The 10,543-nt window shown below is 38.5% G+C and overlaps 1 protein-coding gene across 1 annotated transcript in view; it reads left to right on the forward strand.

Annotated features, from left to right (window-relative positions):
* Nucleotides 1–5,852: 5,852 nt before the first annotated feature.
* GALNT11 (polypeptide N-acetylgalactosaminyltransferase 11) overlaps nucleotides 5,853–10,543 on the forward strand; it is a 25,409-nt gene continuing 20,718 nt past the window's right edge. The window contains exons 1-2 of the mRNA XM_008583231.1: nucleotides 5,853–6,185; nucleotides 9,616–9,739. Of these exons, the coding sequence (XP_008581453.1) occupies nucleotides 5,888–6,185; nucleotides 9,616–9,739 (422 nt within the window). The 5' untranslated portion in view covers nucleotides 5,853–5,887. The remainder of the gene's footprint in view (nucleotides 6,186–9,615; nucleotides 9,740–10,543) is intronic.

Below are 10,543 nucleotides of genomic sequence, written 5' to 3' on the forward strand. Positions count from 1 at the left end.
ACATTGTTAACTTCCGTAGAGTTTATGATTTTGATTCTTTCTGCCCAAGAATATGGTACGTCTTTCCATTTGTTCAGATCTTCTTTTGGGGCTTTCAGGAGTTTCTCATGGTTTTCCTCGTGTACAAGGCTACTACTTCAAAAAGTTCATGGAAGAATTCATAATCTTTTTAATTCTATTTTTCCACGAATGTTTTGAAATGCCGTCATATGTTTTGGATATTTCTGTTAAGTTTTTATTTAGTATTTTATTTTATCTTAAGATTTTTGTATTGATATTCATAAATGATGTTTTGGGGGGGAGGTTCAATCTTTGCAGGTTTCGAGATGTTATACTCATTTTGTAAAACAAATTTGGAAGATTTTCTTTTTAAAAAAAAAACGTTTAGCTTAAGTTTCATTAGGATTATTAGATCTTTACGGGGCCGGCCCGGTGGCGCACTGGATAGTGCGCCGCTTGGAAAGCGCGGCGGTGCTCCCGCCCATTTCGAGATGTTATACTCATTTCGTAAAACAAATTTGGAAGATTTTCTTTTTAAAAAAAACGTTTAGCTTAAGTTTCGTTAGGATTATTAGATCTTTAAAGGAATGGAAGAGTTCTCCTGTGACACTCTCTCTGTGCCTGGTGGTTTGTTTTTGTTTATTTTTCTCTTTGGTTTTGTTTTTTGGTTTTATTGACAAACTTTTGTGACTTTATATCTTCTATGGTGATTGGTCTGTTAGGATTTCTTTCAGGACTGGGGTCAATTTTAATAAGTTGTATTTTCCTTAAAAGTTATTTTCTTGTAGGTTTTCAAGTTGAATTGGATAGAATTATACAAAGTAATCTCTTGATTTTTAAAATTTCTTCTTGCAGTGTTTTCAAATTTATCATTAAGAAATTATAGATTAAGGGTTCAGAACCCCGTACCAACCAGCTGCCAAAAAAAGAAAAAGAAGTTACAGACTTAGAGAGGAACACTTGGGACTTTTGCCGGCATGCTGAATATTTTTCTTAATAATGAAAATGTCTAGTGAACCACTGTTTGAGCTGGTTAGCCTCCTTCTCCTTCCTCTCCTCTTCAGTGATTATTTCCTACGGTGTGCTCTGCTTGCATATTACACTCTTCTCTAAGATTTCACATTGCCCAGAATCTAAACTATGCTCCTTAACCTTTTCTGGAACAGAAATACACTTTTTAAAAATTATACAAGCAAGTATTGGTTAATTGTTAATACCAGGCACTGAGCTAAACCTATGGGTTTGAAAAGATGAAGATGATCCCTGTCCAGCAGATTTGCTTACAGTAAGTATAGAATTGTTTATTGGGGTATCTCCAGTTCACATATCTGGAGAGGATAATTCTACTGTCAATAGCTGTACCCCTCCAAAATCTGTTGGGCTTCTCATCTTCCAGCCCAGCATTCTGTCTTTCCAGCCCACTCTCTGCAGTAACAGCTCCAGCAGTTGTTCAGCCACTCCAGGATTGTTAAGCCATTGGCCTATCCACAGTTTTTCATCCTGCCTCATTCGTCCACATTCTCACATCTCTCTTTGCCTGGCTTAAATCTGTGGTCTGTCATTGTGATTGTCACATTGCATACACCTTGCCCATTCTTGTTCTTTTGTAGCTCCCTGGCAAAACCTCAGTGTCAGCTTTCAAATCTTCTGTACCTGAGCAGCTACCAGACCATGACCAGAGAAAAACAGAAAACCATACTGACTTGTCTCACTTTAAATTCATGTACGCAGCTGGTTAGCCTTTTATTCATTTAACTTTGAAAAATATATTACGTTGATATCTGCTGAAGTTTTGTGTCTATTAACTATTCAAGTTTATGATTGAAAGAATTTGTTCAGTTGTTGTTTTGCATTAACTAACCTTACATTTTTGCTTTGACCCTCTTTTAAAGGCTTTTAGCCTTCGGTGTTGAAGCCATGGGTAATTGCCTATAGAAGGAATAGCAAACAGTATGAAACAAAAAGACTGTATTGTGTAGATGCTGGATTCATTATTTGTTAGTATAGATTAGGATTTTTGGCTTTTGGGGGGGGCGGTGTTTTAATTTCTTAGGCAGTTAAGAAACTTACTTGGTTAAATAAGAGGCATCTGACTACTTTGCACTTTCTTCATTTTTGGTTGTTGAATTCTTGACCTGTCTAAAATCAATGTCTTTGTTGCTTCTGAACACCATTATGGTTGATTATATAACAGAACTGACCTGATTATATAAATTTCTCTAATTTTATATGTTCTTTAACTTACTATAATGGTTCACTACATTAAAAAAATCTTCTCTGAAGAATTATAATATGGCTTGGGGAACAACCTGATAGGGTTGTTGAGAGTTAATACATTTTACAGTTCAGGAAACAAGGAATCTTGATGTTGAGCTGTTGTGGATAGGATGATCCAGGGGGCTATTTTGTGGAGAATCTGGAGGAGGTTGTACAGATCCTGTGGATGTCTTTGAGCAGAAAACTTTTTCATTTGAGGGGATACTGTAGGGATTAGAACAGGCAAAAGTTCTTACTCTAGGAACTTACTTTCTAGGGTGGGGGAGAGAGACAATAAATAATAAACTCAATGAATAAGTGGTTATGTATTTGTAAAGTGATAAGTTCTGTGGAATAAGGAATATCAGTGAATGTTTGGTGATTGAGTTGCAGTTTTAAATAAGTAGGGCGTTATTGAGAAGGTGATCTTTCAGCAAAGATTGAACAGAGTTGAAAGAGGTAGCCATGAATTACCTGGAAGGAAAAGTTTTCTAGGCAGAGGGAAGAGCCAATTATACATTATAAATAAGTAGGGTGTGCCTGACATGTTTGATGACCCATGAGGAGACTTGTGTCTAGGGCAAAATGACCGAGGAGAGAAGTAGTGAGAGACACGGTAAGAGAAGTAGGTAATGGCAGGTCAGGTAGGGACTTGCAGGTTATTGGAAGGAAGGGATGGATGGTTGTGCATACCATTCATAGTACTTACTAACTTTGGATCTAATGAGGAAAAACAATGAGAAAAAGTTAACATTTTTTGAATTTCTACTACATTCACTCATCCTGTAGATATTTTTCAGCATCTTGTATGGACTGTGCCTGTGACAAGACTGAAAACTAGGCGTAGACACAGCCGGAGAGTCAGGAGTGTGGTCATTTGGTTGGTTGGTTGGTTTACTTTTGGCAGCTGGCTCTTGACCTTAGTGTTATCAGCACCATGCTCTCTCAAGTGAGCTAACCAGCCAACCCAAATTTGTGGTTTAAGAGGTTATCACACCAGTTCTCGATGGTGATGAGATCAAAGGCAGGGCAGGTCTTATGTGACACAGGGCGAAGATTATAGAAGGAATATGAATCAGGAAGTTTTTTTCCAATGAAATAAGTTCTTTTAATGTTTTACTGGACGGACATCCTGACACCTTTTAAGTGAATGTTATCTGTTCCCCGTTCAAGTAGCCTTTTTGGAGTTTGCTTCCCTTTATCTTCAGAAGAAGCATGAAGCCCCACCTCTCAAGAGGGTCTTAGGTTGTACTTGGTATAACAGAAAGCCTGTTCAGTAAAAGACAAAGCCTTATTTCAGACTTGGAGTCTGTTATTTTCCACAACAAAATCAATCCACATAAGAGCAAATGTGAAGAGAGACTTCATCGGGTAGCAGGAATGTGCCACTCCCATTATCTGTTGATGGTGACTCAGATTGGGATTGAGAGAAGCAAGTACTGTTGAGATGGTTTCTCCTGAGCTTTTATCTTCCTTTGAGGATTGAGTGCAGTTTCCTGCTGTGTCAACACCTGCTGGGAGTGGAGTGCCTGGGGGCGGGGGGTGGCAGGCCCAGGAAATTTCTGTCTTTTCCTACCTGGGCTGCCTAAGGAGAGATTTTTTTGGAGAGACCCTGAGGTGGCCAGGTGTCAGTCACTCTGGGATCCACTCATGGTGCTGGATTAGATGGAAGAGAGGAGTCACAAGTAGAGCAGAGCTGGGGGAGGGCAAGGCAGGTTGAGCCCCAGAGGAGAAGGCAAATGGAGACATCCGAAGACCGAACGTGGTGAAGACCGTGGCTGAGGACACGAGAGGGAGCAGAGCCAATGGACACTGTCAGAGGAGCTTGTGCTTGGTAGGCTGGGCCCTGACTTTTGTGTGTCTTTGGTTTTTTTTAATTTTAAGATTTACTTGTACATATTTGTGGGGTATGGTGTATTGTTTAATACGTGCATATACTGCACAATATGAATCATGAAATTTTGAGGTTAGGTTTTGAAGGGTTCTGGACATGTCCCAACATGATGGTGGGAACTGAGCTAAAGAAAATGATGGAAAGTGGAGGTCGGAGTGTCCACCTGTTGTTCAGAGCTGCTTGATGGAACAGCCCTTGGTTCCTGTGATTGGAGAAGGGATTGGCTGGCATTCTTCATGTTCCATTTTGGACGGTACCCTTCTTTGTGGAGGGCCAAGGAGTCCAAGGTGGAAGTGGGAAGGCCTGGAGTGGTTTGAGGAGAACAATGTATAAATATAAACCTTGCTGTGTAGTTGAAGAGGGGGTGGCTCAGTCTGTGCTGCTGCCGTCTTTCCCTTTGGGCTCTCCTGGCCTTTGAGGAAACAGCACTTCAGGTTTTGTTGTGGTTTGCTTGCTCGCTCTTTGCCTACCTCCAAGCAAATATTTCAGGAAGTTATAATGTCTGTTTTAGTTGAAATCTAATGTTTCACCTAGATGTCACTACTCTGTACATTCTGTTGCAACATTTTTTTGTTGCAAAGTTACAAATTGGCAACTTTTTTGTCTTTTTACTGGCCCTGATAGGCTTCATTGACCTTGCTTAGAGAACATTTTCTCCCACTTCTAAAGTGTTGGTGTTTGTCTGTGCATGTTCTTTAATTAAGTGCTCACAGCTGTCACTGCAGACCCGTGATTGGTGCCTGACTTTCCTTTGCTCTGTGGTCATTTCCAGCCACCCCTCTGGTGTTACAGTTGGTGGGAGTTTTTGTTTTATTGTTGGGTTTCTTGGGTGTGTTGCTGTTTTGTTTTTTGTTGACTGACTTGTCCTCATCTTTTGAGATGATAATATCATTTTAAAAATTATTTTATACTTTGGAAATAAGTAATTTATAAGTAGTATCTCTGTAGATTTCTTATGTGTGTATATTATTAATACAGGGTTTTCTGCCCTGAGTCTGTTCATTGAGACTGTTTTGTATGTATGTGCATTGGGCTCTTCAGAAAGAATTCCTTAGGAGGTTGCGTGAGCCTCTATGAAGACCAGATATTATCAGAAAGCTCAGAAGAAATTGCTGTTTAATGCATATTTTGTTCTTGCTTTGTTTTGCAAGGCATCATAAGAGAGAAAACAGAATTATTTTGAACTCTTTATTTGAAAATAACCATTAGATCTAGAGTAGGCACTGGGGCAAGGTATAACCTTTGGTTAGAAAGTAGAACTATTTTTTTTTTCAAGTTGCTTATTTTTAATAGATTTTAAGATCTTTGGGTTAAAAAAAAAATATTGTAACTTTATAGTTGAAAGTGACCTTAGATGCCCTGTCGTGATACATGTAGTTCCTCATGAGAAATTAGAACCTGAAAAAAATTACCAAGCTGAAAGTGATCCAGGACAAAGGTGAAGAAGTATCCATTAACGTGGACAAATGATTGTCAGCTGTTTTACTGCCATTGGTTCTCTGAGCATTAACATGTTGGCCTGCAGTTTAAATTGTTGAACCCTTTTATAAAATTCAATGCTATCCCTATGTTTTCTTGTATTGAATCTCTGTTAACAGTATGCACAAGGGTCCTACTTGGTGGTTTGGAAAACAGTGAATATATTGGTGGATGGTTTTTTAAAAGTGTACCGAAGTGTCTAACTTTTCTATCTTTTTTTTAGGAAATTGAAAATGGCCCTTCAGCTATGCTAGGGCTATGATGGGAAGTGTCACAGTTCGATATTTCTGTTATGGGTGCCTCTTTACATCTGCAACGTGGACAGTTTTGCTTTTCGTTTATTTCAACTTTAGTGAAGTGACTCAGCCACTTAAGAATGTGCCCATCAAGGGGTCTGGGCCCCATGGACCATTTCCAAAAAAATTCTATCCCCGTTTCACTCGAGGTCCAAGTCGAGTATTAGAGCCACAGTTCAAAGCAAACAAAATTGATAGTGTAATAGATAATCATTTTGAAGATCCAGAAAAAGGCCACCTGAAATTCTCTTCTGAATTGGGTAAGTATATTTGATTTCTACTAACAGCCATATCAGAGTATTTAATCATTGGAAGTTTAATTATTCTTTAAATCATGTGTTGCTCAGGAGATTAGAAATGTGTCATTTTTTTTCCACACTAATTTATTTTGTTTGTGACCTACCTGAGGTTCTGTGATTTTAGCAGACTCAGTGGGGAGTTATAGTCTAATTTGTCCAGTTCTGACTTCGGTATTTTATGAGAACTTGAGAGAAACTGAAAGGTCCATAGAAGGGAGAAAAGAAAAGGGTGAAAAAGAAAATGGAATCTGTGGGAGATGGTTTTAATTGCTAGGATTATTTAATAAGGGAAAGAAATGGTTGAAAGGTGACTGTAGGAGGGTACTTCAAAAAGTTCATGGAAGGATTTGTATTATCTTTCAATTCTATTTTGACCCATTTTTTTGAAGTACCCTTGTATTTAACTTATTTTGAAAGGTAGATTTAATTAAAATAGAACATAAAGCATTGGGATTAAAAATAAGCCGGGATTACTTATATCTAATAAGATTTCTACTTACTAGAATTATTAAGGCCCTGGGGGGAGATTATATATATATATATATATATATATGTAGGTTTTATATGTATATATATATATATATATATATATATATATATATGGGGTATGAAAAATAGAAAGCTTTTTGTTTCTCCCCAAAATTATATTTTGTTCAATTTGGAAGGAAGAATCTACTGTATAGGTGCTTCAGTACTACAATTCTAGAGTATTGGTTTTAGCAAACTTTATTTTAAAAATAAGTGAACCAATTTGGTTATTCTCAAAACTTTAAAGAACTTTACTCTTGTCATAGAAACATCAAATAAAAGGTAAGTTAGTAGTAAAAACACATAATAAGAGATTGAGAGAGCCATAGAATATAAAAGAAATGTTATAACAGACTTCTCCTTTAGTCACAGTTTCAAAGAAGTAAAATCAATTTTTAGGACTTAATGATTTTCTAGTAAAGGAAGTCAAATATTAAAAATCATATGAGGAAACAGAGCTAATATCTACTTCAAGTTTTGTAAAATACACCTTCTAGTCTTTTTCTAACAGCCAGTAGACTTTTTTAAAGCATTAATGGGAAAATTTCTAGGTCTTTCATTTAGTCATAGTTATTTTGGTAAAACTTTTATTAAAGAAGTAACATTAGGTTTACCATTTTGAATGTACTTTGTATTTGCCTTTCAAAGGAGTAATGAGAGAATTGTATATACTCAAACTGGCAAACTCGAACTGCCTAACTGAAAAACTAAATTCCTTATTGAAAATCCTGAAGAATCCACCAAAAAAACCTATTACTGCTAATAAATGAATTCAGCAGTTGCAGGGTACTAGATCAGTGCACAAGACCGAGTTTTGTTTCTGCAATGAATAGTCTGAAGAGGAAGGTGAGGGAACAATTGCATTTACAATAGAGTCGAAAAGAATAAAATATTTAGGAATCATTTTAGCCAAGGAGGTGCAAGACTCACGTACTGAAAATTGTAAAACATTGCTAAAAGAAATTAGAGTAGACCTACATCAGTGGGAAGACATCCCAGGTTCATGGAATGGAATACTCAATATTGTTAAGATGTAAGGAAAACCCCAAGCAATCTATAGATTCAGTACAATCCCTTTCAGAATCCCAATGCCTTTGTTGAAAAGATGGAAAAGTTTATCCTAAAATTATTATGGAATTGCAGGGGCCCTGAATAGCCAAAACAATCTTAAAAATTTGGAAGACTCATACTTCCCAATTTTAAAACTTCCTACAAATCTACAGTAATCAAAACTGTGATACTGGCTTAAGGATAGATACGGAGATCAGTGGAATAGAACTGAGAGTCTGAGATAAACCCTATGACATGTATGGTCAATTGATTCTCAGAGAGGGTGCCAAGACCATTTCATGGGGAGGAAAGAACAGTCTCTTCAATTAATGGTTTTGTGATAACTGGTATCCACATGCAGAAGAATGAAGGTGGACATTTACCTCACATCATGTACAAAAATTAACTCAAAATGGATCAAAGACCTGAGCTAAAACCATAAAACTCTTAGAAGAAATCATAGGGGGCCGGCCCGGTGGCGCACTGCTACAGTGCGCCGCTTGAGAGCGCGGTGGCGCTCCCGCCAAGGGTTCGGATCCCACATACAGACCGGCCGCTCACTGGCTGAGCGAGGTGCGGGTGCAACACCGAGGGTTGCGATCCCGTTGCCGGTCCCGGTCCCGGTCCAGTACGGGCGCGACACTGAGGGTTGCGATCCGTTGCCGGTCACGAAAAAAGACAAAAAAAGGAAAAAAAAAAAAAGAAGAAATCATAGGGATAAATCTTCATGATCTTGGATTTGGCAGTGATTTCTTAATATGACACCAAAAGTACAAACAACAAAAGAAAAAAAATAAATTGGACAATATCAAAAATAAAAACTTTTGTACATCAAAGAATACTATCAAGAAAGTAAGAAAAGACAACCCACAGAATGGGAGAAAATATTTGCACATCATATCTCTAATAAAGGTCCAGTATCCAGAATATATATAAGGAATTCTTGCAACTCAACAGCAAAAAGACAAATAGCTCAATTTAAAAATGGGGAAAGAATTTGATAGACATTTCTTAAAAGAAGGTATACCAGTAACCAACAGGCACATGAAAAGGTGCTTAACATAATTAGTTATTACATTAATGCAAATAAAAACCACAAAGAGATAAACATTTTACACCCATTAGGATGGCTATATTAAAAAAGGGAAAGTGACAGGTGTTGGTGAGGATGAAGCGAAATTGGAACCTTCATATATTGCTGGTGGGAATGTAAAATGGTGCAGCCACTGTGGACAGTTCAGTGGGTCCTCAGTAAGTTAAACATAGGATTATTATATGACCCAGCAGTTCCACTCCTGGGTTTATACCTGGAAGAATTTCAAATAGGTGTTCAAACAAAAATTTGCATACACTTGCATAAAAATATAGAAATAGACCAATGGAACAGAATAGAAAACCCAGAAATAAACCCACACACTTACAGCCAACTGATTTTCAACAAAGGTGCCAAGAATATACACTGGGAGGACAGCCTCTTCGATAAATGGTGCTGGGAAAACTGGATATCCACCTGCATAAGGCTGAAACCAAACTCCTGTCTCTCACCATACACAAGAATCAACTCAAAATGGATTGAAAACCTTCATTTAAGACCTGAAACTATGAAACTACCAGAAGAATACACAGGGGAAATACTACACAAAGTGGGAGTGGACAGTGCTTTTTTGAACAAGATTATAAAGGCACAGGCAACATGGCTATTATCTGATTTTGATAGGATAACGACAAGATTTTTTTAAGAGCATAACATAACAGTAACTGTGCTGATTCTTTCCAGATTTGGTGCACTGACTGCAATTTCACTCTTTTGCAGGTATGATTTTTAATGAACAGGATCAGGAGTTGAGAGACTTGGGCTACCAGAAACATGCCTTTAATATGCTTATTAGTAACCGCTTGGGCTACCATAGAGATGTGCCAGATACAAGGAATGCAGCGTATGTGCCTTCTACATTTCTGCTAACACATTTGAATAACACAGTGCTTTTAGTGCCAGTGTAAGAAGCCGTGAGGATAGTGTTCGTATTTTGCAGTTGGGTGTCATTATTCAGCATGCTAGAAAACTGGAGACAGATTTCCGCTTGTATTATACTTGAAGCCACATGGTGTGAGATTGTACTGACAAAGTTCTAGAGCTTGCTGTGTCTCTTTTGAATTTTAAATCATGTGGGAAATAGGAGGGAGGTACTAATTAAATAACATGAGTATTGGTTGGTTGCAAGTGTTTATTTACTGGGTCCATGGCAAAAGGACTTAAGATCAGTGAAGAATTTTACTAAGTCTCACTTTTCTGTTTCTTTATTTTTGTTTCTCCAAGGTCTTTTCATTCATGGGGGCAGTCATTCATTCCACAGACAGATACTTGCTGGGCACCTTATGTTTGCTACACATGGTATTAGGCCCTGGAAAGAAACAGTATGAGACGTGTAGTCCCTGGGTTCACAGTGTTGAGCAGGGGAGGCGGGTCAGTGAACAGGTTGTTACAGCAGCACATAAATGAGGGCTGTGATAGGAGTGGGTGACGTGGGGGCCCCGAGCCCACAGTGGCCAGGGAAGGCGTCACAGAGGTGACGGCTGAGCAGTGATGCCAGGGAAGCCTTTCTATGCACAGCACGTGGAAGGCGCTGAAGCGTACCACCGGGGTGGGGGGGGGGGGTTCGGGCCCAGGACAAAAGCCTAGTTCACTCTGGCTGCGGTGGGAGAACAGCAAGAGGCTGGAAGTGGGCAGGGCCTGGTCAGTG

The sequence above is a fragment of the Galeopterus variegatus genome, unplaced genomic scaffold (assembly GCF_000696425.1).
Source record: "Galeopterus variegatus unplaced genomic scaffold, G_variegatus-3.0.2 Scaffold2861, whole genome shotgun sequence".
NCBI lineage: Eukaryota > Metazoa > Chordata > Mammalia > Dermoptera > Cynocephalidae > Galeopterus > Galeopterus variegatus.